The sequence below is a fragment of the Varanus komodoensis genome, unplaced genomic scaffold (genome assembly GCF_004798865.1).
Source record: "Varanus komodoensis strain SLA01 unplaced genomic scaffold, ASM479886v1 scaffold7_1, whole genome shotgun sequence".
NCBI lineage: Eukaryota > Metazoa > Chordata > Lepidosauria > Squamata > Varanidae > Varanus > Varanus komodoensis.
Window position 1 is genome coordinate 13,385,677 of NW_025336479.1, and position 23,386 is coordinate 13,409,062.

The 23,386-nt window shown below is 44.0% G+C and overlaps 1 protein-coding gene across 1 annotated transcript in view; it reads right to left on the reverse strand.

Moving 5' to 3' along the window:
* The window catches only part of ATP10B (ATPase phospholipid transporting 10B (putative)), a 67,241-nt gene that overhangs the window by 38,303 nt on the left and 5,552 nt on the right, over positions 1–23,386 (reverse strand). Inside the window, exons 3-7 of the mRNA XM_044454007.1 lie at positions 11,728–11,932; positions 10,344–10,429; positions 7,605–7,711; positions 3,689–3,820; positions 1,343–1,470 (exon numbers count right to left, since the gene is read on the reverse strand). Coding sequence (XP_044309942.1) covers positions 1,343–1,470; positions 3,689–3,820; positions 7,605–7,711; positions 10,344–10,429; positions 11,728–11,932 — 658 coding nt within the window. The remainder of the gene's footprint in view (positions 1–1,342; positions 1,471–3,688; positions 3,821–7,604; positions 7,712–10,343; positions 10,430–11,727; positions 11,933–23,386) is intronic.

Consider the following 23,386-nt stretch of genomic DNA (forward strand, 5'->3'; position numbering starts at 1 on the left):
TAAAGGCTCAGGGTTAGGGTTAAGGGTGAGGCCAAGCTCACCTTTCCATCTATCCTATCCAAGATATCAAGTATAATTTTATTTTGAAATAGTGAGCAGAGCAGTCTGAAAAGTCATGTTGTTCTGAACAGGGATACCCTAGGAATTCAGTTTTTGTGAATTCCTCTGCAAGTACTCCACTTTTACTGCTTTAAGTTGATGTTTCAAAACTTTACAGTCTCTCTGGTGACAACAATCTAATTCTCAACCTTTTTCCACAGTACTTGTGAGACTTACCAGACTTCCAAGTCTTCTGATTACAGGCTTGAGAGTCCTTGGACTCAGCTCATAAACTAATCTGGTGATAGCAGGCAGGTCTCTCATGAATAGTTAATTAAGAGAACAGAATTGACATTCTTTCTCCTGGTGGTGGAGAATAACTGAGTAAAGCTGAGTAATAGCAGAACTATTCCAAGGCTCTGACAGTTCTACTCCATTTTCATTCCAGTAGTGCGAAACAAATAACAACACAAGGTAACAGTTTAGCAGTAGTTTGTTTCAACAAGCAGATCTGTGACCAGTTTTTGCAATAAAACACAAGTACAGCTTGAATCTGCCCAACATAGCAATATTAATGAATTCTACCAGAAACTGTCTAAAAAAACTAACCTGATACCTACTTCCTAGACTAACATAACAACTGGAACACAGTGTTCTTTCAGACGTCATACTATTTCACACTATTATTGGTTCAAAAATAAAAGTCAAAGTGCATTTTAAATACACAGTTTGAGGTAAAATGAGTTCAGAAATTCATATTTGAAAAGAAATATTTTCAAAAATACCAATGTAAATGGCATTTTGTGCCATTCTTGCCATTCTTGCATTCTTGCATGCAAGAATCACAGCACTGATTCTTGCAACAATCTAATGATCTGGGCTAGCATTTTCTCTTCTCATGATTCAGAAGAATGGGTCGGGACTGAGAGAGGGTTGGAGAGTTGTGGTGTGTGCCCACAGCCATTTAAATAGTCCACGCAGGTGGAGGGTTGCCAAGGTTTACTGCATCATCTAAACCTGGACAGCAGAGATCTTGGGACAAGGGGAAGAACCCTTCAGTAACCCATGTTGCATGAGACTGGTCAGACGATGAGAGAGATATGCTTGCCAAAGGCCACCCAATAAGTCCATGGTTGAGATCCATATGAATTGGGGCTCACACCTGACACTCGTATCTACTGTGCTACATCATTGTCCAGTGTATGATTTACACCTAGATCTTTTCTGTATTTCTGTGTGTTTTAATTTTGAGCCAGTGGATACTCTTAAAGCTCTTTTCTCATTAACAATAAATATTTCCCACCTGTAGGAGGATTATCATTGTCAGGAACATGTAGAAACCCGCAAGACCTGGTGCAAGATAGGTGCCATTTTTTTCTGGGATAACGTACAAGGGGTATTCTAAAAGATTCGCATTCCAAATGCCATGACCTGCATAAAAATACAAGCGAGTTTAGAATAATAGAAAAACACCGGCTGGGCCAGGGAGATTCACCTATTGCTTTTTAAGAAGAGAAACTAAAATCACACACTGAAGTAAAATAGTAACATACCAGAAGTTCGCATTCTCTAATAGTTTAATGTAGCTGATTTTTGTTTGTTTTGTGGATCCTCTACTAGGCACCTTCCTGGCACTATTTGCTCTTGTAACTGAAACCTAACCGTTTGTTCCACTTCAAGCACAGAGATGTGTTGTTGACTCCTTAGCTATTTGTTTAGAAAACAATCCTATGGACCACAGGAGGTAAGGGGAGGCAAAGAATAATTCAGATTCCCAGATCTGAGATCAGGGTCAGGACTCTTCCTTGAAGAGGTTCAAGGGAATCAATATCAGAAACTGGATTTTGCATGAAATTAACAAAAGTTCTGTGTGAAACATGTGAAAGAGTGTTGCTTTCCTATGAATTGATGGAATGCTCCCTCAAAAAAGTTGATCGCCTCCTGCCCCTCATCAGCTATCTTGGCGTTTGGAAGGAGTGCAAAGACTCTTCTTAATTTAGACTTTCAGAATGCATAGTTGTTCTTGCTGCTGCTGCAGCTGCTTACAGTTTTAATGTTCTCCTTTTGAAAAGGAAGGCAAAAGCTTGCCTTCACCGTCAGGGCAAGGAACAGGAAAAATAAAGGGGCTCTTATGAATTCCTAATGGGATGGAGTTACACAGTTTGAATAAGCATTTAGTGCAAATCTGTTTGAAAAATGTGATCTCCCTCTCTTGAACTCTTTTCATTCTTTTTCTCTCTGGCAAATGAACACTCCCCTCACAAAACTCATCAAGTTGGAATTCTAGTTGGAGCCAAGAAACTCATTTTGACCTGAAGTACCAAAGTTTAAAAAATAATGAAATCTGAGCTGCTGTTCAGCTGAAGAGAATCCTTCCCTTCTGGGTTGTTCTTGCCAGGTTAATTTAATGGCTTAGTGCCATGTCGTGCCACATCCCTCCAGGGCACTCTCTACGAGGGAAAGGAAACTTATTATGAAACCTTTCAGTGCAGTGTTTTGCAACTCACTTGTGCATTGCCACTTAGAAACGTAGACACAGTTACAGGGCCCTTTACATTCTCCACCCAATAGTTCTTCGTAGAATACTCAGTAGGCTTGTTTTCATCAGAGCAGGCCAGGCCTGCAAGTTGTGCCCCAAATCAGTGCAATGGTGGGGAAGCAGTCCTTTCCCCTGCTGCTTACCGAAAGGGATTGCTTCTCACAGCAGCAATCTAGGGTGCCCCACAACAACCATGTGTTACTGAAATTTGGGGCCAGATCCAAATCTCTGTTTATGCTGGGTGCTCTTTTAGCTCAATGATTTTCAAGCTGTTCCTTGGAAGAGCATCATGGGCTCCTTCAGAAAAAGTTTTGTCATGGTGGAACGACTTACCTGCAAGGCCTTTTGTTTTGCATTATTACGCTTCCCTGCAATTTGCAGAAGGGAGTGCGGCTGCACTGCAGGGTACATTCTCACTACACGCTGGCTGGGATAACAGAGAGGCCCAACAGGCTGACCCAGGGCCCGATATGGAGTGAGTGCACACCCTTGCATAGAATATGCCCCAGAATCCTTTGCAAGGCACAGCAGTCCCATGGCAGACATGTCAAGTTGGACAGGCCAGTTTTGAAAGTCGGAATACCGATTTTATTAAGTCACCTTATTAAAGGGCTGGTCAGCTCTTTGGAATCAGGGAGTCAACCCCATTTGGATGAAAGATCTCTTACAGGTATCCAAAGTGGTACCTTAGGGGTGTCAAAGGACATAGGCATGTACCATGAGATTAAAAAATCCCTCCTTTCAACAGCAAATACTCCCATGCCATAGCAAAAACTGCTTTGGAAAATCCCTCAATTTCAAAGATGAAATCTGTGGGCCAAAGGAGACTTTTGCACTGCTTTTGAAAACGAAAGAGAGATTTGTCATATGGCTTATGGGTCAGCTATTCAAAGGAAAAAGCTGCAGAAAACATGGGTGGCAAAGCTGCCTCCCCTTTTGAAGCCTCTTCCAACTTAAAAAAAGGCCTGTAGGCCGTTGAGATGCGCCATGAGGGTCATATTTATATTTAAATACCACCACCGCTGCCGCTGCCATACAAGTCAATTAAAGTACGCTGCTCTGGAAAATGCAGCTTGAACACAGAAGAAGCTTGTTACCGTTATCGCATACCTAGGGCTCCGACGAAACACATAATGAATAGCAGTCCCACAGAAAATAATACATCCACATTCATCCGCTGCTCTATTCTGCTGCGTTTATAGCGAGGACCTCTGTTATTTAGCATGGCTTTGGTTTCATGACCTTCCAGACACACACAAAAGGAACAAACATTCATATGCACCACTTGGTTTCCCTATATTCACTATGTCATCACATATTTCACAGTAGCTTTAGGAAGACAGCTCTGCTAGGGAACATCTCTACAATCATTACACTTTGCTCAAACACATTCTGGCAAAACGGCATAGAAGTTTGCCATAAGGCAAGCCAAGAAAGAATTTTAGGAGCTGAATTGCTAATGATACAAACAAATCACTGTCCTTATTTTTAAATACATCTGGTGCAGGAAACCAATCAGAGTGATAGGAAGATTATTTTGTTGGCAGGGGTGAAAAAGGAGCGTGGAAAGAAGACCAGCACATTGCAGAGGAGGTGAGTGAAAATGCAAACACGCACAACTGAAATAGGGCAATCCCAAGTGGAGGCCGCCAGAGCCCCTTCAGGTTTGCCTAGACTAAAACTGGGACTTGAACACTGCCTCCTCAAATTTTCGAACCTGCGGGTCAAATTTGCCTAAGAGGAGACAATGCTATCCTTTCAGGCTTTAATATCTAATGGGATCTTAATGTCTGCCCGGATTCGTTCCCCATTGCCTTTCCTCTCTTACTTCGACTGCTGTTTGTGATGCTTCTGTTTTGATCCCTAAAGTCTGCAGAAGGGCTGTTTGGCAGGGTCTGGACATGTGCGTCTTCTGCATAAGGCCCTCTGTTTGGTTGCTGCCACCGGCACGTAGCACTAGGAAAGGCTCCTGCCTGGGTATCCAGAGAGCCACTGCCGGTCTCTTTGGACAGCACTGAGCTGGAAGGGCCCAGTGGTCTGACTTGGTGCCTGTGTTTCTTACGCTATTGCTGTTTGCAAACCTGTTCTGTAATCTCCTCTTTGAAATTAATAATTACATAGATTGGGATTTTAGGTGGAAACACATTTCTTCCATGAGCGCCCGGACAGAACTTCATAGAAAGTATGAGCAATATGGAGAAATGTAGCAGGGAGGGACAGACACACACTGCCTTTAAATGAGAAGGAAAGGGTAGGCTGTCATTTGCACTCAGTGGCCCTGCTTCGGTTTTGACTTTAGTTCAGCTCTCACTGTAGAACGCCTGCCTGAAATGAAATGTAGCTTTGGTGTTTTGTTCTGCTCCTTCTTGACAGCTTGTTAGTTTTATTTAGCTCCATTGTCACAAGATGCAATACAAAAGGACTGGACAAACCTATGAAGAATAGCTATTATTATTAGATGGAGTCATTAAGAGGAGGAGATCTTTCATTAGGCCAACTTGGGCACACACCACAAAAGGGCACGGCCTGTGCGCAGCCCATCCGGCTGGCCACGGTGGGAGTCCGAGAGCTCGACTTGATGGATTCCTGAGCTGATCCGAGAAGTGAACTCTCATGGGCTGTGGCTGTACAAAGACGCTAGCCAAGCGTGTTTCCTGACACTGTGGCCCTTGCGGGAGGTCACAGAGAGCTCCTCTGCTTGAGTCGCCCAGGCATTCAGATCGCAGGCCGATTCTCCGAGTGAAGTGCTGGAACGGAGTGGTAAGTTTGTGAGTCCAGCTGTAACCAGTGTCACAGCTGTCTGAGAAAGCCCTTTCATTTTGAGCCACTCTCACACGATGCACCTGACCCCGCAAAGACAAGGGGCTCATTTCAACATCTGAAAACAGTGGCACCGTATGCCTTATGCACCATGAATGCTTACTTGAGTCAGAAAAGACAAGAGTCCTTAATTGTGTTAGAATCTAATTAGATGGCTGACTGGTTTTTAAGTACTTTTGACTATTTCACAGCAGCCCAATTGACTTAATGAGAATCTGCTAGTGCACTTTCTGCGTTAACATAAAGAAAGCCCAATATGTCAGACCCAGCCGCAACTAATTTTAATGTTATTTAGGTCTTCTTGAAGGAACTCTGAAGTACCAAGAAAACAGCAGGCCAAAAAGGAAATGCAAACTAAATTGGAAATAAAATTGCTACATTTACAGAGGAGGGGTGTTTGAAGTTCTAACCATGGGACATGAAAGGGAAACCAGGCTCTCTCTTGTACTCCTCACTGTGATCTTGGAGCTTTTTGCTTTTCTCTTATTAGGAGCATGGTCACTGCGGTGCTCTGTGGCCATAGATCAAGTGACAGTCCCAGCTTCAAAGATCTAAGAAGCAAGAAGGATTTATCAGGAAGGAATATTCCTAAAATGTTCCTTTAGGTCCCCCCCTCAGTGCTCCTACCAGAACAATCCTGAAGTCAAGAACTGTTGTTCAAATAGTAGGAGGTCAATTCTGAATGTTCTCTCTTTGGAGTGACAGTTTTGATCATGATCCTTTCTTGTGCAATGCTGAGAGCTTGCCACTTTGAGACACACTTTCGTCTCATTCCCAAGAAGGTGTACTCAGGTTTACGCTCACTGATTTCATCGATACTTGTGAATGGCATTCAAACCTTATTGTCAAACAGAAGGCGTAGTAGGAAAGTGTGATAAACCATCCAGCCCCTGTTATTGTAAAGCTTCTTCTTTTTTAAAAATAGTACATTCATGTAAGTAGCTTCTCCAGGCAGTGCCATCTGGTGCCCACGCTGGAGTCCTAAGGGGAACAGGCCATGTCCACCTTTGTGCCTGATCATTTTTAATTACATGCTCTTTCAATATTTATTGAATATATTTTTATATCGTTCTGAAGTAAAGAAAATCCAGTGGTGATTTTCATTGGAAGAAAATATAAAATCAATGCACAAGGAAGATAAAATCCATGGGCATTTAAGGGCACCATCCAGTTGTGTGGATGTGAACCCGGAGGCCTGTGGATGCTGCTTGCTGAGTGCGGGGGCGGTGGAGGCACTGCCCTCCGCCTTGGTCCTCCTGCTATGCAGTTTTGCTAGATGGCTGTTTTTGGCCATCCAGCTGGGATGCTTTGGAAGAGGAGGGAAGGAGGCTGCAGAGGACACAGAATGCAGTGTGCCCTGGCCTCTGCCATCTCCTTCCTTCCACCCACTGGACCACTATATTCTCCCTAGGGTTGAATTTCCAACCTTGGAAAGGCAGCAAGGACGGTTCTTTCCATACCGGCTGCATGCCAGGGAGAGGGGGCTCTGCTTCTGCTTCTGGGAATTGGAAGTAGGTGCTGTCTTTGGAGCCATGGGATCCCTCCCACCATGTACTAATGGGTATGACCATTTCTGGTTTGCAGGATGTCTGGCAATGTTACTGATGTACATTCTTATTTCCATAAACTATGGGCACAATTACTCGGTTGCTTGTTACATATAGCATGCCAGGCAGTAAAATATTTACTGTGTTACTGTGCAATAACTATGCTGTTGCATTTAATGCTTTTAAGGATTTTTGTGTCACGAGCATTGGCTGATGGGCAGTGTAGAAATGTAAGAAACCCACCTACAAATAATCGGAGCTTCTTAAAGCAATATATGACTAATCAAAGCACAGTGGGGTCATTCCAGTATTGCAAGAAACTAAAATGTCATACTATGGTAAGTCAGGTCTTGAGTTCTTTAGAACTCTTTTTCCATCTGGAAAGCAAAGACTATAGCAATGAGGCGTAGTGGGTAGGGAGAAAAGAAAAGCACAGCATAGCGAAAGACTCTCCCAAATCTAAAGTTCATAACGATCTTAACTTAGAAAGAAGGCTTAATTTGAGAATCTAGTGGGTTCAAAATATATGTCTGTTCTTGATTACATGCTACTCAGGTTGCACTGCTGGAGCAAAGAAAAAGGTTGCAAATCTAGCCTGAATAGACTTAAAAACATCAGTGACTGCAGGAAAAGCTAAAAAATCAGCCCAACATCATTACCGGCATAGATAACAATCCCTATGGCAACCTCTGTGTTTCTCACTGTGCATCCACGAAGAAGAAGGTTTTCCTTGTCAAAACCAACCCGTGTGAAGTCAGGCTGCTCCCTAGAAAGAAGAACAGGTTTTTGAAAATCTTGTCCTCCTATTCCTATAGATCATGCTTCTAAGGCCATGTCCATGGGGCGGATTAAGGGTCCGACTTCTCACAGGTGCCAAAGTGTTGCATGACTGTCACTTCACAGCAGAGCCAGAAGGCAGAGAATCTACATGACAGAGGCGGGCACAGAGGTCCTCTGATGTCCCCTGGCCAGGGTCCACACTGGAGTTAACCAAACGGTGCTTCTACCAGGCATGACATCTTCTTTTTCTTCCCTTCCCTTCCCTTCCCAGCATATTAAAATGGAAAAAGTCACCTCCTGCGTCCTGCTGTATCAGCAGTGTAGCCCTAGAATAGGTTTGCCTGAGACATTTTATCATAAGCAGGGAGGCGACTCTTTGCCTTCGCATAGAAATTGTGCCCACGTGGTAATGTGCACAGAGCTACCCATCAGGCTGTTCATGCTTAATGCTCAGAAATTGTTTTTCTACCATCTGCCTTCTGTTTGACAATAGCTCCCAACTAAGTGCTGCTTTTCTATAACCCGGCTTTCAAACTAGCTAATTTTCCAAGCTGCAAATGTATTTATTATAGATTTCTTCTACTATGTGTCTGCATCTAATCTACAAGGAGGGAAATTATCAGACCTTGCTTTCAATAGCTGTATTGAACTGAAGGAATGTCGGGGTGTTTGTCAACCTTTTGTGAGAAATTGAAACCTAAAGGCCACAAAACAATGTCCAGTTTAGCACAGGTGATAGGATGGCCAGGTGTCCTTTACAGAGCATGGTCCTGTTTTGACGAGTAGGTAGAGAAATGCCCTCTGTTCATTAATCTGAAAGGCAATCCCATTGAAGATCACTTTAGGGTGCAACCCAAGGGTCCCATCAATGCACAGAGAGTTCTGGTGCTCTTCACTGCCTCCATACCTCACATCCAGCATTTCATCTAGATGGTAATTTTCTGCTGTCTATATGAGGTGCCAAAGACGGAGAGGGAGAGAAGCTGGAGACCCCCTGGATGCAGTGAGCACTGTTGGCCAGCCTTCTCCTCTCCCTGCCCCATGGCATGCCCATTTTTCTCTCTCCAAGGCCAGTTGGTGACCTCAGAGTGGCAGTCGGTGTAACTTTCTATGATGGCTGTGATGGGGTGGGGGCTCAGCTTTCCGGATCTCAGCACAGAGGTTGCAGGATCTCCAAACTGGGACTCTGAATAATGCTATCGCACACAGATAGTTCTGGGAGCCACAGAAAAAAGAACTATGAGAGAGGAAAGGCCTTGAATCTGTCCATCCACAGTTAGCATCTGGCAGCAGGATGCACAGGCTGGGGGCATAACAGATCCAACCCTGCAAAAATGCGAATGATTTGCTGCCGGTTGTTCCATTTCCCATCTTGGAAGTCCTGCTTTGAATGTAGCATCAGAATCAGAGAATGTGCAGCTTGCATGAATGGAAACCTTCCCATCTGCGGCAGAAGGGCCTATGGCCTTGTGTTCTTTGCGTATGCAAATACAAGACCTCCCTACAATGACAACTGCACAAAATCTTAATCCATATTTAAGTGATGGCAATTTCCTCACATTTAATTATAAGCTTTATGAGAAACCTTTTCCACCAGTGCTATATTTATCTATAATTATATAGATATATTTCAATAAATATATCAATAAATATATGGTTTATTTAATAGATTAAATTAACCACATTTAAATGAATATTTCTAAGCGGTTTACAACGAGATTTAAATACATTAAAACATGGTGAGAAACAGAGTACAAACTGGGCCGTGCTCTTGCTCAGGGAAGGCCTAGGCGAAGAGATGGATGCTTAAGTGGTGCCTCAACTGTGCAACAGTTGGCACCTCCTAAACACCCGTGGGGAGATCATTCCATATAGGATGCTGCAAAACAGCAATTTGTGGGTCGAGGTCCAAGGAGCAAGTCCTCCTCTGATGATATGAATCACGCAGGTCCATAGAGAGGAAGGTAACCTGGTCATAAGCTGAACAGGGCTTATATGCCAAAAGCCCCGTGTGGTATTTGGCTCAGTGGCTGATACACAGCTAGTGTGATTGCTGCAATATTGGCATAAAATGCACATGGCCAGATGCCCTCCTTCTCATCCTGGATACCACCTTCTGCACCAGCTGAAGCTTCTGGACCACGCTAGAGGCCAAAAGAATATTATTAACAAATACTTTTATTGCAAGCTCTGCTTAGGCCTTTTTCTAAACATGGGCGAACTAAGAGTATATTGGCCCATATTACGAGTGGGGGATGCTCTCTAGACATTTGCACGTTTGGTATGGAGGTCGGAATAGGGCTTCTGGAGCCATGCTGGTGCAGAATCTCGGAAACCTGATGTAGCAGGGTTTCTGAACTTGTGGGGGTTTCTAAGCGCATTCATTTAAGAAATCCACTTTAGATTTTTGTGGCCAATGGACAGAGGTCTAAAGAGGAACTCTGGTGTGCTGAGCCATTGGGGGCAAGGCTAGGAATGGCTTACCCTCCCTCATTATTCCTGAGCAAGGCTATAGTGATATCGAGAATGGAAAAAGCACATTTGGACACTTCCTCAAAGGATGTATGACTGCATGTGATAAAGATATCAGCTGAAGAATAATATAAACAAACACTTACATATATCCTTTGAATCTATTCAGATCTTTGTTGGGTTTTTCACAAATGATGACATTTTGGAAAAGTTCTGGCTTAAATACAGTATTCTGCAAAATCAAATGAAAATGCAGGGAGTTTGGAGTCCAACTGAAAGTATTTTATAGTCAGTTAAAAAAATCTGAGCGGGCCATTCTACAGTCTTCTCACCAGCTAGGAGTGAAATTCTGGGAACACAGATTTGTTGCACGGAATGGATCAAAAGGTGACCTTGGCCAAGCATGTCTTGTGAGGCAGCAATAACTTGGTCAAGCCAACCTGTTAACCAATACCATGGAGCAAATACTTGCTTAACATACAGACCCACTGAAGCCAATGGAATCCAAGTTCATTAGTGGGATATCAACTGAAGTCCAATTGATGTCAATGGGCCTACTGTAAGGATGACTATGTTTACAACTCTTGTTTTATTTTGATTGGTTTGTTTTCTTTTTGGTGTACGATAAATAATTTTTAAGGTTTCTCACCATGAAGTGTTGCAAAAGATAACACCAAATGTCCACGTGGGTGTATACACTTCTATTTTGGTAAAGAATGGAACAAAATGAAAATACTGGAATCTGGAAAAGAAGAATGCATTTTGCCTCTCTTCCAGCTCTGTTTTAGCTGACTAGTTTGTTATCAGATAGCATCTATACATTTACACTGCAATTCTATACATGTTTACTCCCATGTACTCCCACTGAGTAAATAGGATTTACTTCCAAATAGACAGGTATAGGAATGCCCTACTAGCTTGCTTAATGGAGTGTTTCACTAGCTCTGTCATGATTTTAACTCCTCAACTCTGAGATAAGGAAGGAATTTACAGAGTTCCACCTCCAGGTTATGTCTGGAAGGAAGCTGTGCAAAAATTCAGTGTTCATCTGCCTTTGTATATTCAGGTCATCACAAGTCTAAGATATTTATTATTTTCCTCCCAGGAAAAGATTTCTTGCACCTTTGTTGGGGGTAATGTCAGATGGGATGTGCCACCTGCCTGGGCCTGGGTAAGTGGGGAGTGGGACAGGTTTGCCAAGCATCTGGCGAGCCACACCACAAAATGGGTGACCACTGGCAACCTGCAACCCTAGATTAAGAGCCACACTCATTCCTGCACTTGATTAGCTTAAAGGCTGGAGGCTGATTTGACACACCATCATGCACCTTTTCCAACATCATACTGCTGTCGCCCATGATCTTGCCCCGAGCATTGCTGCTGTGGGAATGGGATCAGGTAAGCCAATCCAAGCTGGATTTACAGACAGGTTTGATGCAGGATATACGCCTCTGTTTCTTTGCATGTCTTGGGCCCCAGGGGAAGCGCAGCGCCAAGAGGAACTGTTGCTGAAGCAGCTTCTAGGCGTACCTGATTAGCGAAGCCTTTCACAACATGCCTTTGCTTAAGATTGGTCTCGCCATCCAGGTTGGCTGTCTCTAAACGACAGACCCCGTTCTGATCCGAGGAGTAGAGCAGCAGGATGTCGGCAGGGATGATCTCGTTACACTGCAGCTGCACAAAGTCCCCCACCTGCACATCTTTCCAGCGCTTCTCAATGTAGCTGTTTTTGCTCCTGTTGTGAGAAAAAGCACACAGTCCATCCTTTCCCTTCAGAGCACCAAACTGTCTGGCTGCAGTGGTTGAAGCAGAATCGTTTCTTCATGGATCTCACACACACACATTCTGCCCCTCTGCCACAGATCAGAAGGAGACACACCTGTCCTTTGTTTCATGCATCTGTCCAGAATGAGTCTTTATATGCACCTCTGTAATTCCAAGAATTTAGGGGGAAAAGTTCAAGCTTAATTCAAAACAACCACAGCAATAGTATTAGAACACCTGGCAGGATTGCATTCGCAATACAAGAGATTAATAAAACAGCTGCTTAAGTGCCTAAGTGTTACTGTTCACTAAAAGCCTCTGCATATTAAACAAATCTATGTTAAACTCAATATACTAGGTGGCAGGTGAGTAGCCCTGAAGAGGCAGCTCCTGAGTAGGGTCCTAGCACTGAAGGGAGTCACTGGAACAGTTCAAGCTTAAAGACTTTGCAAAGTGTTTTTTGCTAGAGTACCAGATTGGAATTAAACTGCACTTCCTATTTTGTACCTATTCTTTCCCTACTGTGTTTTTGTTTTCTTTAAACTTCCTTTCTGTATTTCTAAGTCTATTCACAAGCTCTGTGCCACTAGGCACAGTCCTCCTCCTGAGTAAATACGCTGCTCCAGAGGTCCTTTTCACAAAGCTTATTGTTACCCAGCTCTATTGTTGCACACCCAGAGTGAAGTGTTGAGCCCTCTCTAACACCCCGCAACCCCAACCCCCCATTCCTCTTACACCCCTTTTCTCCTGTGCTGCCCCACAGGCAGGTGCAGTGAAATCTTGCCTGCAAGCACTCGTCTCATTTCTTCATCCATTGAATCTCCCACCTATGTTGTCTCAGCAGGAGGGACCTCGATATTGGACAGACCACTCAACTCTTGCTGCGAAGCCTGCTCAGTTCCCAGCTCATTATCTCATTGGTAGACTGGGCTCTCATCAGCCATGACTGTCAGCTCCACCTCCAGCTGTGCCATCTCCCCATTCCCATGGATGAGTTGACCATCACCTCCACCCTCCTGGAATAACAACTCCCTTTCTTGCCCCTCACATGTTCCTTGACCTTGGCTTGATACTGGAGCTGGCTGGCATTCCATAGCCCCTCCATTTTCACTGCCTCAGCTCAGATGCCCATTGAAGCTATAAACTTGTTGCATGCATTCTGGCATCTTTTCCCTGTGCTTGGAGACAACACACTGTTCCTAAGCTGCGAATTTATGAAGGAAATAGATTAAAGTTAGTGATGGGGGACACTGCTGCAGCTATGCCTCTCATGTCCACTGAAAAAGGGCAGATTGCGCAGAATCAATATTTTCATCAAGAACATGAATGGCGAACAAAGTATTCATTTATTGGGGAAACAAACATATGAGGAGGGATTGTAAACACTTTAAAAGATAGGATTAGAGCCTCAAATGACCGTGATAAATGGGGAAGTTAGCCTACAATCAATACAGAGAAAACAAATGTAAAGTACTGCACTGAAGGAAGAAAAATGTCTCCTTCGACTCTTTTCAGCACGCTTGAGTCTTGTGTTGAATAAGAATAGCAACAAATCTCATTACACTCTCAGAGATGGAGTAGTGCACCTTGGTTGAGACAGATTTTTCATTCTGCTTTGGATGATACATTTTTATAAGGAACGCTGTAATTGCTAGTTGGGGATGAGAGGCTTCACTGAACTTCTCCCAGGAACTCTTCCCATGTGTGGCCAAGGACTACTTTAACACATGCAGCTCCGGGCAACTTTTCCCCATTAACAGGAGGTGGGCAACTGTGGGAGGTTTGGGGTAGACCTTTTTGGGGAGGGGTATACATTTAAAATTTGGGACTGATGCAGGGGAGTACAGGATGGATGGGGGCATTGCTCACCTCTAGCATATGAGCTGCTCTCTAATAGACGATTGCACAAGTCAGCAGCAGCGAGTGTGGTATGAACACTGGAGAGTGCCTGGACATGCTTGCCATTGAACCAGGTTTGGACTGGGCATCTCTTCAAATTGGGAATAGTTTCCAGTAGAGGGCCGCCCTCTGCAACTCTCCAAAACAGAGCACTGCCCTCTGTAAAAATTGGCCACTCGGCTACACTAGGGGAATCTGAAAGGGAGAACTATACTGCAGGGGGCCCTGCGAGAGAGAACTTGTTTCCAGCTCACTTCATTTCCCCTTGTCCCCGCAAGATCCACTGGATGGACCAGCTATTCTTACTTGTTAGGTCACCCAGAGGAGCTGGCACAGGAGGCTGAACTTATGGGGGTTCCTTTGGGTTTCCTCTTGCTGGGGGAAGGGGATTTCCTGCTTAGTCTGCTGCCAGTTTCTCCCGGCTGACTGAGAAACAAGGTGGAATGGCAGGGCAAGGAAAGCTGCTTTATACTTTGGGTCCACAACGCTGGCACAGACAAGTGCGCTGTGTGTCCGCCTTGCTGTTCTTCCTTCCTGTGTACTCAGAGCAGAGTCAAGTGCTCAGAAGGCCTTGGATGTGCTGGAAGCATTTTAGCCCCCGAGTGAACTGAGGGGGAATGGAAATCCTGCATGCACAGGCACATCCAGGCATTCTGTGTCTGCAGAGAATCCGCCGTGGTGAGGGAGAATGTTCTTCGACCCACTTTGCACAAAACATTGGAGGGAGAGGGTGTGGTGCAGTCAGTGATTAAAGAGGCACCTGTCTGGGGAATGGGACATTATTTCCCCCTGAAGTGTTACCAGGAAAAGTAGAGTCTGTCACTCTGAGAAATGAAACAGCTATACAGTATTAGTTCATTGCCTGGAGTAATTTAAACACAGCAACATGTCTTTTACTCTCATTATGTAAAAGATCCATTTCCTTTAGGACTGAGGTTTGGTTAACCCCTGCTCAGTGTAGGTCCCAGCAGGAAATAAGTAAGGGAACAGGGCACATTTCCTAGAAGCCGCTCACCTTGGGTAGATTCACCTCAGACTTGGTGGGGACTGGTGCAGGAATTAACTCCAAGCATTGGGGAGCAAATCAGAACTGGCCGCCATGTTGTACATGCATGCAGCGAAGCCAGTGTTTCAGGGTAAACAAGAGAAGAGGTTTACTTCGAATTAGAGCTTACTGTGAATTAAATTGACAGGGTGCCTGCACCATATCCTTTGACTGAAGCTTGAGGAAAGGCTGGTTTGGCATCAGTTTGGCATAAGATGCCTTGGTGCAAGGGGACTCCAACTATTTAGGGAAAAATCCCATGCTTGTTTAGACAGAAAAAAATGTCCTACAGTTCCTTGCATACTCCAATCACGCTAGCTGTGAAATGATAGGGGTTTTAGGACTTTGTTTCTGCCTAAACACGCATAGCACTCTGCCTCGAATCCTGTACCTCTGAACTCGTAGTATTCTTGTGCCAAGGTTCAACAATATGCAAACACCTGACTCTGTAAAGCAGAGTAGGTCATAGAAATTTTTGTTGTATGCATGCTGGGAGGACTGTGACGGAAGGTGCACAGGTAAGAAAGAGGCACCTGTTGTAAAGGACTGTGCCTAGAAAAGATTGTATTACTGTTGAAGGCTTTCAACAACTCCACCCTGCTTTTGCCATATGTTGCCCATTTTAACTAGAATCAAATTTCATTTTTTTGTCACAGTTTTGGTGCTGCTCTCCCTGTGATTCTTTATGGGCAGTCCCCAGTTTGGAAGCATTAACAGAAAGGAAGCTAGCAAGCAATAAAATTTATGAGGGTGAGGCTATCATTCAGAGTCCAACAAAGGTGCAAATCATATGCATATTTGGGCAGAGAAAATCCTACAATCCTCAACCAGGCAGCCTTTTGTTCTTTAAACTTGCACAGGTTTGCACTGCATGCTACACTTTGCTAGTTTGGTCTCAACACAGGTCCCCACCATCATGGCATTTAGTAAACTGAATCCATCATTTGTGATTGTCCATTAGAAACAAAGCCCTCAACCTCAAAGGAAGCGCAAATGCTTCTTAGGTCCCAATCATCTAAAAGAGCCATCAGATGTCATTAAGTGCTTATTCCTAACTAATGATTTGATATTTAAGAAATGCCCTTCCCATATAAATCAAACTATTTTGTGGATTTTCTGGATTTAAAATGGCTTTTTGTAATGTCAGTGGGGATCAGATTTACAACAAATTGCATTGCGAAAGTGTAGATGTTACGACACTACTTCTGTTACAGCACTGTGCAAAAGCCTCTTCAGCTAAGGTTGCATTAAGGATGTACAGGGTTTGCATTGATCCATTTTTGATTGCTGGAGAAACCAGACAAGATTTGCTGCTTGTTTACCTTAAGTTTATTGTGTGTGTGTGTGTGAGAGAGAGAGAGAGAGAGAGAGAAAACACACCCATAAAAGATGGCTGATAAAGTTTATTTTAAGGTTCCTAAAATTGTAAGCCAATGTGATATAGTGGTTAAGGGTACAGGACTGGGACTCAGGCAATCTGGCTTCTAATCTCCGCTCAGCCATGGAGCCAACTGGGTGACTTTGAGCCAGTCATGGATAATTAGCCCAACCTGCCTCATGGGGTGGTGGTTATGCATTTGAGAGGAGGAGAAGAATTATGCAAGCTGCCCTGAGTTCCATGGAAGGAAAAGAGGCAGGATATAAATATAGTAAATACATAAATAAAAACCTCAAGTAAGTTAGCAATTCTTGTGTATTCACAGTATGGGCAGTGCAGAGGGACATTAGAAGAGTTCCTATTAACAATTATGGGTGGAACCTCCCACAATAAGTTACAAATGTATATCCATCCTCTAATACCATCTTTCACAACCTTGTGCCTTCTAGATGTTTTGTACACCTACTCCTAGGAATCTGACTACTGGGGCTGATGGAGGCTGCAGTCCAAAACATCCAGAGGGCTTCAGGTTGTAGAAGGCTTCTGTTCAAGCTGCTAGTTCATCTGCTACAGAATATTATAATAATATTATATTATTTGATTATTTTTCTTTGGTATATTGTAAGTGATTAAGGACTCAGTCAAGCCCACTCCCTTCTCTCCAGTTCTTTTTTATTCTTGTTTTCTGCAACTCGGGGTCTCATTGCTCATGGTCAGTGCTTGCTGGGCTCTTTTTGTGCATATTTTCTTCATTTTCCTCTAATGTAGGAACATCAGCACCGGGACAAGCTTTGCCACCATGCATGTGGGAGAGCACATTCCTACCAGTGCCTGCTGTTCCCACTGTGGTCTCCTTCCCTCTGCCCACATGCTACCCACTCACCACTCTCCTGCCCTGCCCTGCCCTGCCCTGCCCAGTCCACTCACCGCTTTGGTGCTCCATCTCATCCCAGGCCTCACCTAGTGCCACTCTCCGAAGAGCCACGTCAGCCAGAAAAGCGGTCGGCACGGCTCTTTGGAGAGTCTGCTGGCCTCAGATGCCTGGCTCTGAGGAGTCCTTCCTCACAGACCGGCACTGAAGAAGTGGTGCCTCTGGACATTGCCTGCCCCTTCTTGCTCTGAGGCCATCCACAATGTGTGCATTTCCCCCCCATACCCCCCCTCTTTCTCTCTCTCTCTAGTAGAACACTTCCTGGGTTTGCATCACAGTTCCTCCTTACTTTGGAGCAGAAATTGTGGTTTAATCTCTTGACTGCAAAGAAGGATATGAAAACAGGATAAGATGAAACCACGGCTGAACTGACTAAACTCACCGAGTTTGAACTAGGTCGCAGACTTGCCCAAGAACACCAAGTGAACTCCTTATGTGTATCTTTTAATATGTACCTAAACATACCTGCCCGGCTTCCTGCCTCCATCCCTGCACTACGGGAGCCTCAGGTCAACAGACTCTGTTAGTCTAACCTGCCTCACAGCTTTGCAGATAACAACTGTACAGCCCCACAAACATTTGCTTCTACACTGATTTTTGTACGCTGCACAGAAAACACCTGTTTTTAGCTTGGCTCTATCACAAAAACCCTAAAGCACTGAAATATATTTTTTTAAAGCAAGTCCAGACATACTTGCCAGCATACCCTTAGGTAACAGCTGCAAATTTATACAGCACTTAACAATACCATGTTTAGCAAATACGCCCCATTAGTGACATTTGTGACATTTTCTCAGTATTTATAGAGACCATTCAATTTGCAATTTATTCTGAGAAGTGGAGCAAGCACCAGGCCTTGAAGTAACCATTTATCAAGGCAATCAGGAGAACCATATTACATTAAATGGCTGCTGCTTGAACACTGTTCCTAGGGACACCGGAGCTCAGCTGGGAAGAAAGACTCACTCTGTGTGACATTTTGTAAAGACTTGGCAGTCAAGGAGAGGTGGAAAGAGGCCTTTCCCACACTGATGACTTTGGGGACTGCAAAGTAGCACCTGCAAGACCGTAAGTGCATGGGCCTTGGGGGGTGGGAAATGCCCTCCATACTGAAATATGCTGGAGGAGGTTTGCACAGGTGTGTATGTCATGCACCACTCCCAAAGGATCTTTGGGATGTTGTGAGCCACCCCGAGGCTTCGGCGAATGGGGCGGCATAGAAATGTTTTAATAAAATAAATAAATAAATAAAGGTCACTGCTCACTTTATTTCTATAGCAAGGAAGGGTCCGTAGGGGTGTAGACTCTGACCTCCACCCCAATGTTTTCACAGGCGAACTTTTCTCTCCCTTAAAAGCCAATGGCACAATCTCCACTAGCCTAACGAGGGCAGGAAAAGCTCCTTGCAGCTGAAAATGAATGGGGTGGGAAGGCTTCCCCTGGCCAAGGATATTGGCATCCACATTTCCTCCAAGGAAAGGGAAGTAGTCGACATTTCTGTAATTAGCCTTCCATCTCCTACAGCACCCAAATTGTGCTGGTGCTCAGGGCACGGCAGAAGAACCCCCCAGAAGTTCATCCACTCTTCTCCTAGTTGCTGAATCCAAGCCATTAAATGTCAACGAGGAACCAACCAAGTGGCTCCTTGCCCACTTTGCTTTTTTCTCAAGGACAGAGGCATATTCCCTTTTGCCACGAACTGACTGAAGATTAGATGATGCAAATTACACCATAAAAGGAGTTAAGATGTGCTCAGAATGGCAAAAAGCTCAGTTTAATCTGTGAAAAGGGAGGGCCAAAGTCTTGAAATGTGAAAGTGATGCCCAGAAAACAAAAGCATTGAAATATTTGTGCTTTTGAAATACCACGAAGTGTTTGGAAGGCTCTTTTCTGGAATACATGTAAAGAAATTTGGAATTAAAGGAAGGCAGAAGACAAGGAGTTATAGAAGAAAGTCCTGGGAAACTGCTCAGAAGCCCAGTCAGTTAAACAGTTGCTGAAATTACTGAGAGTTTATGATAATCCAGGATTATCTCACATGACTATAACACTCTTTACATATTGCTATCTGAGCACTCCCCTGTCTAAAGTTCACCTCCAAATTTCTAAGACGTCAATTAAGATAAACATGATCATGGTGTCTCCTACCATGCAAACAGATATGCTTTAAAAAAAAAAGGAGGAAAGCGGGGCAAATAGCAAATGGGATTTCCCTCTTTTTCACTTCTAGCTAACTTTCCCATGCATATGAATACTATTAAAAGAAACTGGGATATTCACAACCAGTTCTGCAGTCATTGCTATGGCAGGCCAAGGCCCTGACACAAGTCTTAGTAATGTTGAGGCTTCCTCTGACTCCGAGTTGGAGGCCAGGGCCGCGATGCGAACCTGAGTAATAGGCATGTTTTAAGCTCCTCTCCACTGAAGAAAACGACGGGCTGCCTCTTTTCTCAGAAGGCAGGGAAGCACGAATTTTCCATTAGCTAATAGTAGGGCACTGAGGGTAGAATGTGCAGAAAAAAATTCTGCATTTCTGTATTTCCTACAGGTGAACAGAATTTTCTTTTAAATGAGAGTTGCCAGGATTTGCACATCAGGTGAAATAAAACTCTTTTTCTTTTTTCCCTTTTCCTTTCCTTCTTCTTTTTGCATTGCCAAGGAATGGTGCCTACTTTCCTAAGGCATAGTGAAGCTGTTTTAACTTAATCTTTTTACTTTTCTGTGGGATAGGATTATTGGCTCCTCTCCTTAACAGGATGCCAAACTCACCCATCTAAATAATACAGCAACCTCTTCAACCTGTCTACACTGTATCACAGATGAAGACAGGGGGTGCAGGCAGAACATTCTTGATGGCAAATAGCGATGATTTATGCAGGGTAGCGTTTCCATGTATGCTACCACAAGACTGGATCACAGCAACGCGGTTTACACGGGCTGGGCTTCAGAAAGTGCCTGTCTGGCTGCTGCCAGGTAGCATAGCTTATCTGAGCAGCAGGCATCACATCGGATGGGCCACACAAGGGCCCATCAGCTTCTGGGCCAAGTTGGGTGATTCTGTATTGGTCTATAAACAACTTGGGAACAGACTACTTGAGGAGACATCTCCTCATATCTGTTCTCTGAAGAGGGACTCCTGGTGGTCCCCCATGGAATGGATAAAAAATCTGCTTGGAGGTCACTAGGAGTAGGGTCTTTACTGTGATGGCTCCCACCCTATGAAATTCCCTTCCAGCTGAAGTTAGTCACGCACCTACGCTACTTTGTTTTTCGCATTTGCCAAAATCTTTCTTGTCAGGCGAAGATTTAATGACTGATGGACACATTTCAGCCACTCTTTCATTGATTGTTTTACTTTTACTTCAACTTATATTTGTTATTTAATTTATTGTACACTGCTCTGTTATCTCTCAAGGTGGAGTGGATTATAATTTCTGCAACAAACAAAGCAAAGACAACTTTCAGGGACATTGCTTAGCCTTTTGATAATTCAAATGCAATGGCTTGGGTCCTGGTTACCTGAAGGAGCGCTTACATCCATATATTCCCGCCCACCCCTTGAGATCTGCGGGAGAGGCCCTTCTCCGGGAACCCTCCGTGAAAGAAATCAGGAGGGTGGGTACTCGGAGGAGGGCTTTCTCTGCGGTGGCGCCTAATTTATGGAATGCGCTCCCCAGAGAGGTCCACCTGGCGCCGTCGTTATTTGTTTTTCGGCGCCAGGCGAAGACCTTTTTATTCAAGCGTCATTTTAATTGTTAATATTATTGGATTTTATCTGGCCAGGGCGACTTATTTTATATTGTTATTTTTTGCATTTTAATTTAATGTTTGCACTTTACAAACATTTTAATTTATTGTTATATTTAATGTTTGTATTTTAACTTAATGTTGTAAGCCGCCCCGAGGCTTCGGCGAATGGGGTGGCATAAAAATGTTTTAACAAATAAATAAACCCTTCTGTAAGAGTGGCACAGCAATGCTGTATTCATATTTCAAGTGGAGTTCTGATGCAGTTTTGATACTATGGATGATTGGCTCAGCAGAGGTACAGCCCCAAAGACTCATGCTTTCCCTCCCCACTCTACTCCAATTCCCCGCCGCATTTCTGAATTTACAGCAACCATAGTTTGACATGGTGAGCAGATTGGACACGTTCTTACTGCAAGGCATTGTTTACCTCCAAACCCCAACAGGAAACCTGGATCAAACCTTGTGTGTGTGTCAACCATCTTTTGTCCAGTCTGGATGGAATGGCAGACTGAGCAGCCTTTCCAACCTGCTCCCTTCCAGATGTTTCAAATTTCAAACCCAGTTGGTCTCAGTGAGCATAATCTATGCTGAGGGATCGTAAGAGTGAAAGTGCAAAACATCCTGAGGGGGCACTGGCTTGGAGAAGGCTAGAATACAGCTCCTGTGTACCAGGAAATGAGAGGGAAAAAAATCTGAATATAGGAGGGGAAGAAAAGGATACAACTGAACCTGAGCCACAATCCTCATAGCTGAATTACGGTTGGAACCAGGTGAATGTTTCTGATGAGATTTTCTCTGGAGTATTACCACACACTGAATGAATAATTCACCATTAGACCAAGAAATCAGGTGCTGAATTTAAAATGTGTCAAATATGTAGTTTATAATGATTTCAAGAAAATGAAACAAAACAAAAAATTCGGAATGCCCCATATAATGAAAGAGATTTGTTTTCCAAAGGTTAAGATTTAAGGTTAGCACATTACTTTCCCAATTGTATAAAAAATAAGAGATGGATTATTTGACTTTACAAGGTAACCAGGTATATGAACTATTTGTGAACTGTAAACACAGATGAGGGCCGAGTTAGCCCTGATGGTAAGCAGTTCAAGGAAAAGGCTGGCCCAGTGTGCAATGCCTGTGAAAAAAGCACATTCCATGCTCGAGATCATTAGAAAAGAAATGGAAAATAAATCTGCTGTTCCCATCATGCCCCTATACAAATCTATGGCGCAGCCGCACTTGGAAAATGGTGTACAGATCCGGTCACTGCAGAAAAGGTTACATAAAATGGGCACGGGGCTAGAGCTACAGTGGGGGAAGGCTACAGTACTTGGGGCATTTAGTATAGAAAGAGAAGTTGGAGCCTGCCTCTGGATGCTGGTTTCTGGGGGTCAATAGTGCACAAGGTCTGCAGCCCCCATGCTCTATTCACATGGGCCTCTGGTGGGCCACTGTGGGAAAAGGGGTGCTGGATGACACAGCCCAAGCCTCTCTGGCCAAGGGACATGTGTGCATGGATGCATTTACATGTCTGTTGAAACAAAAGGCAGTGATGATGCTCATATCGAGCATTTCAGGGTTTCAAAGAACATCCCCAAATTGCATCTTACAAATTATTTACCTGCTGTATATCAGGCAGCCCCTGCCATTGATCTCTTTGTCCAGCTTGAATCTCCGGAAGTCCTCCCAAGCATCTTTGATGGCTGTGATGGTCATTATGACACAGACTGGGATCACGGATATCTCTGGCTCAAATGCATTGATCACCGGCACAAAATTGAGTGCTGCGATAGCCACAAAATAAAAATTGGCAAAGCGATGGAATTGCTCAAAGGCATTTTTAGGGATGAAAGACAGGAGGCTATATTGCGTGGTCTTGATTTTGTTGCCGTCATAATTATTTGGGTTTCCTTGCCATTTGTCTTTAAAGTGTACATTAGGAACAATGACCCTTTTGGTTTCTTCTTTCTTCGTTTTCCTCTTCCTTCTCTTCCCAGGTTCCTCATTCTCAGAATCTGAAGCAAAGACCTGGCAGCATGGTCTTCTGAACCAAGGCACTTCCCTTAGGAATTTTATGAAGCACATTTTTTTGACATCTTCCTCTCCCTTAAAAGTCACACCTTTGCATAACAGTTTTAGAAAATCAAGACTTAACTATTCCATTTGGTTTGCTGTATGGTGAAGTGCCGGGCTGAGTTTAACTAAACCAGTTGCTTTCACTTTGCTTCTAGTCAACACTTGCTTGCACAAACACGTCAGGCACACGCACACGCACAGAAGGCTCATCCTCCTATAAACCAGTTTTCCTGTCATTGGAGTGAGAGATCCTGGGTCCTAGTGCTTGCTCTTTATGGAGGATTGAGGAAATCGTTCCTCAACTGGGAAGTTTTTGCACAGAAAGTTTCTGAAGATTGCACAG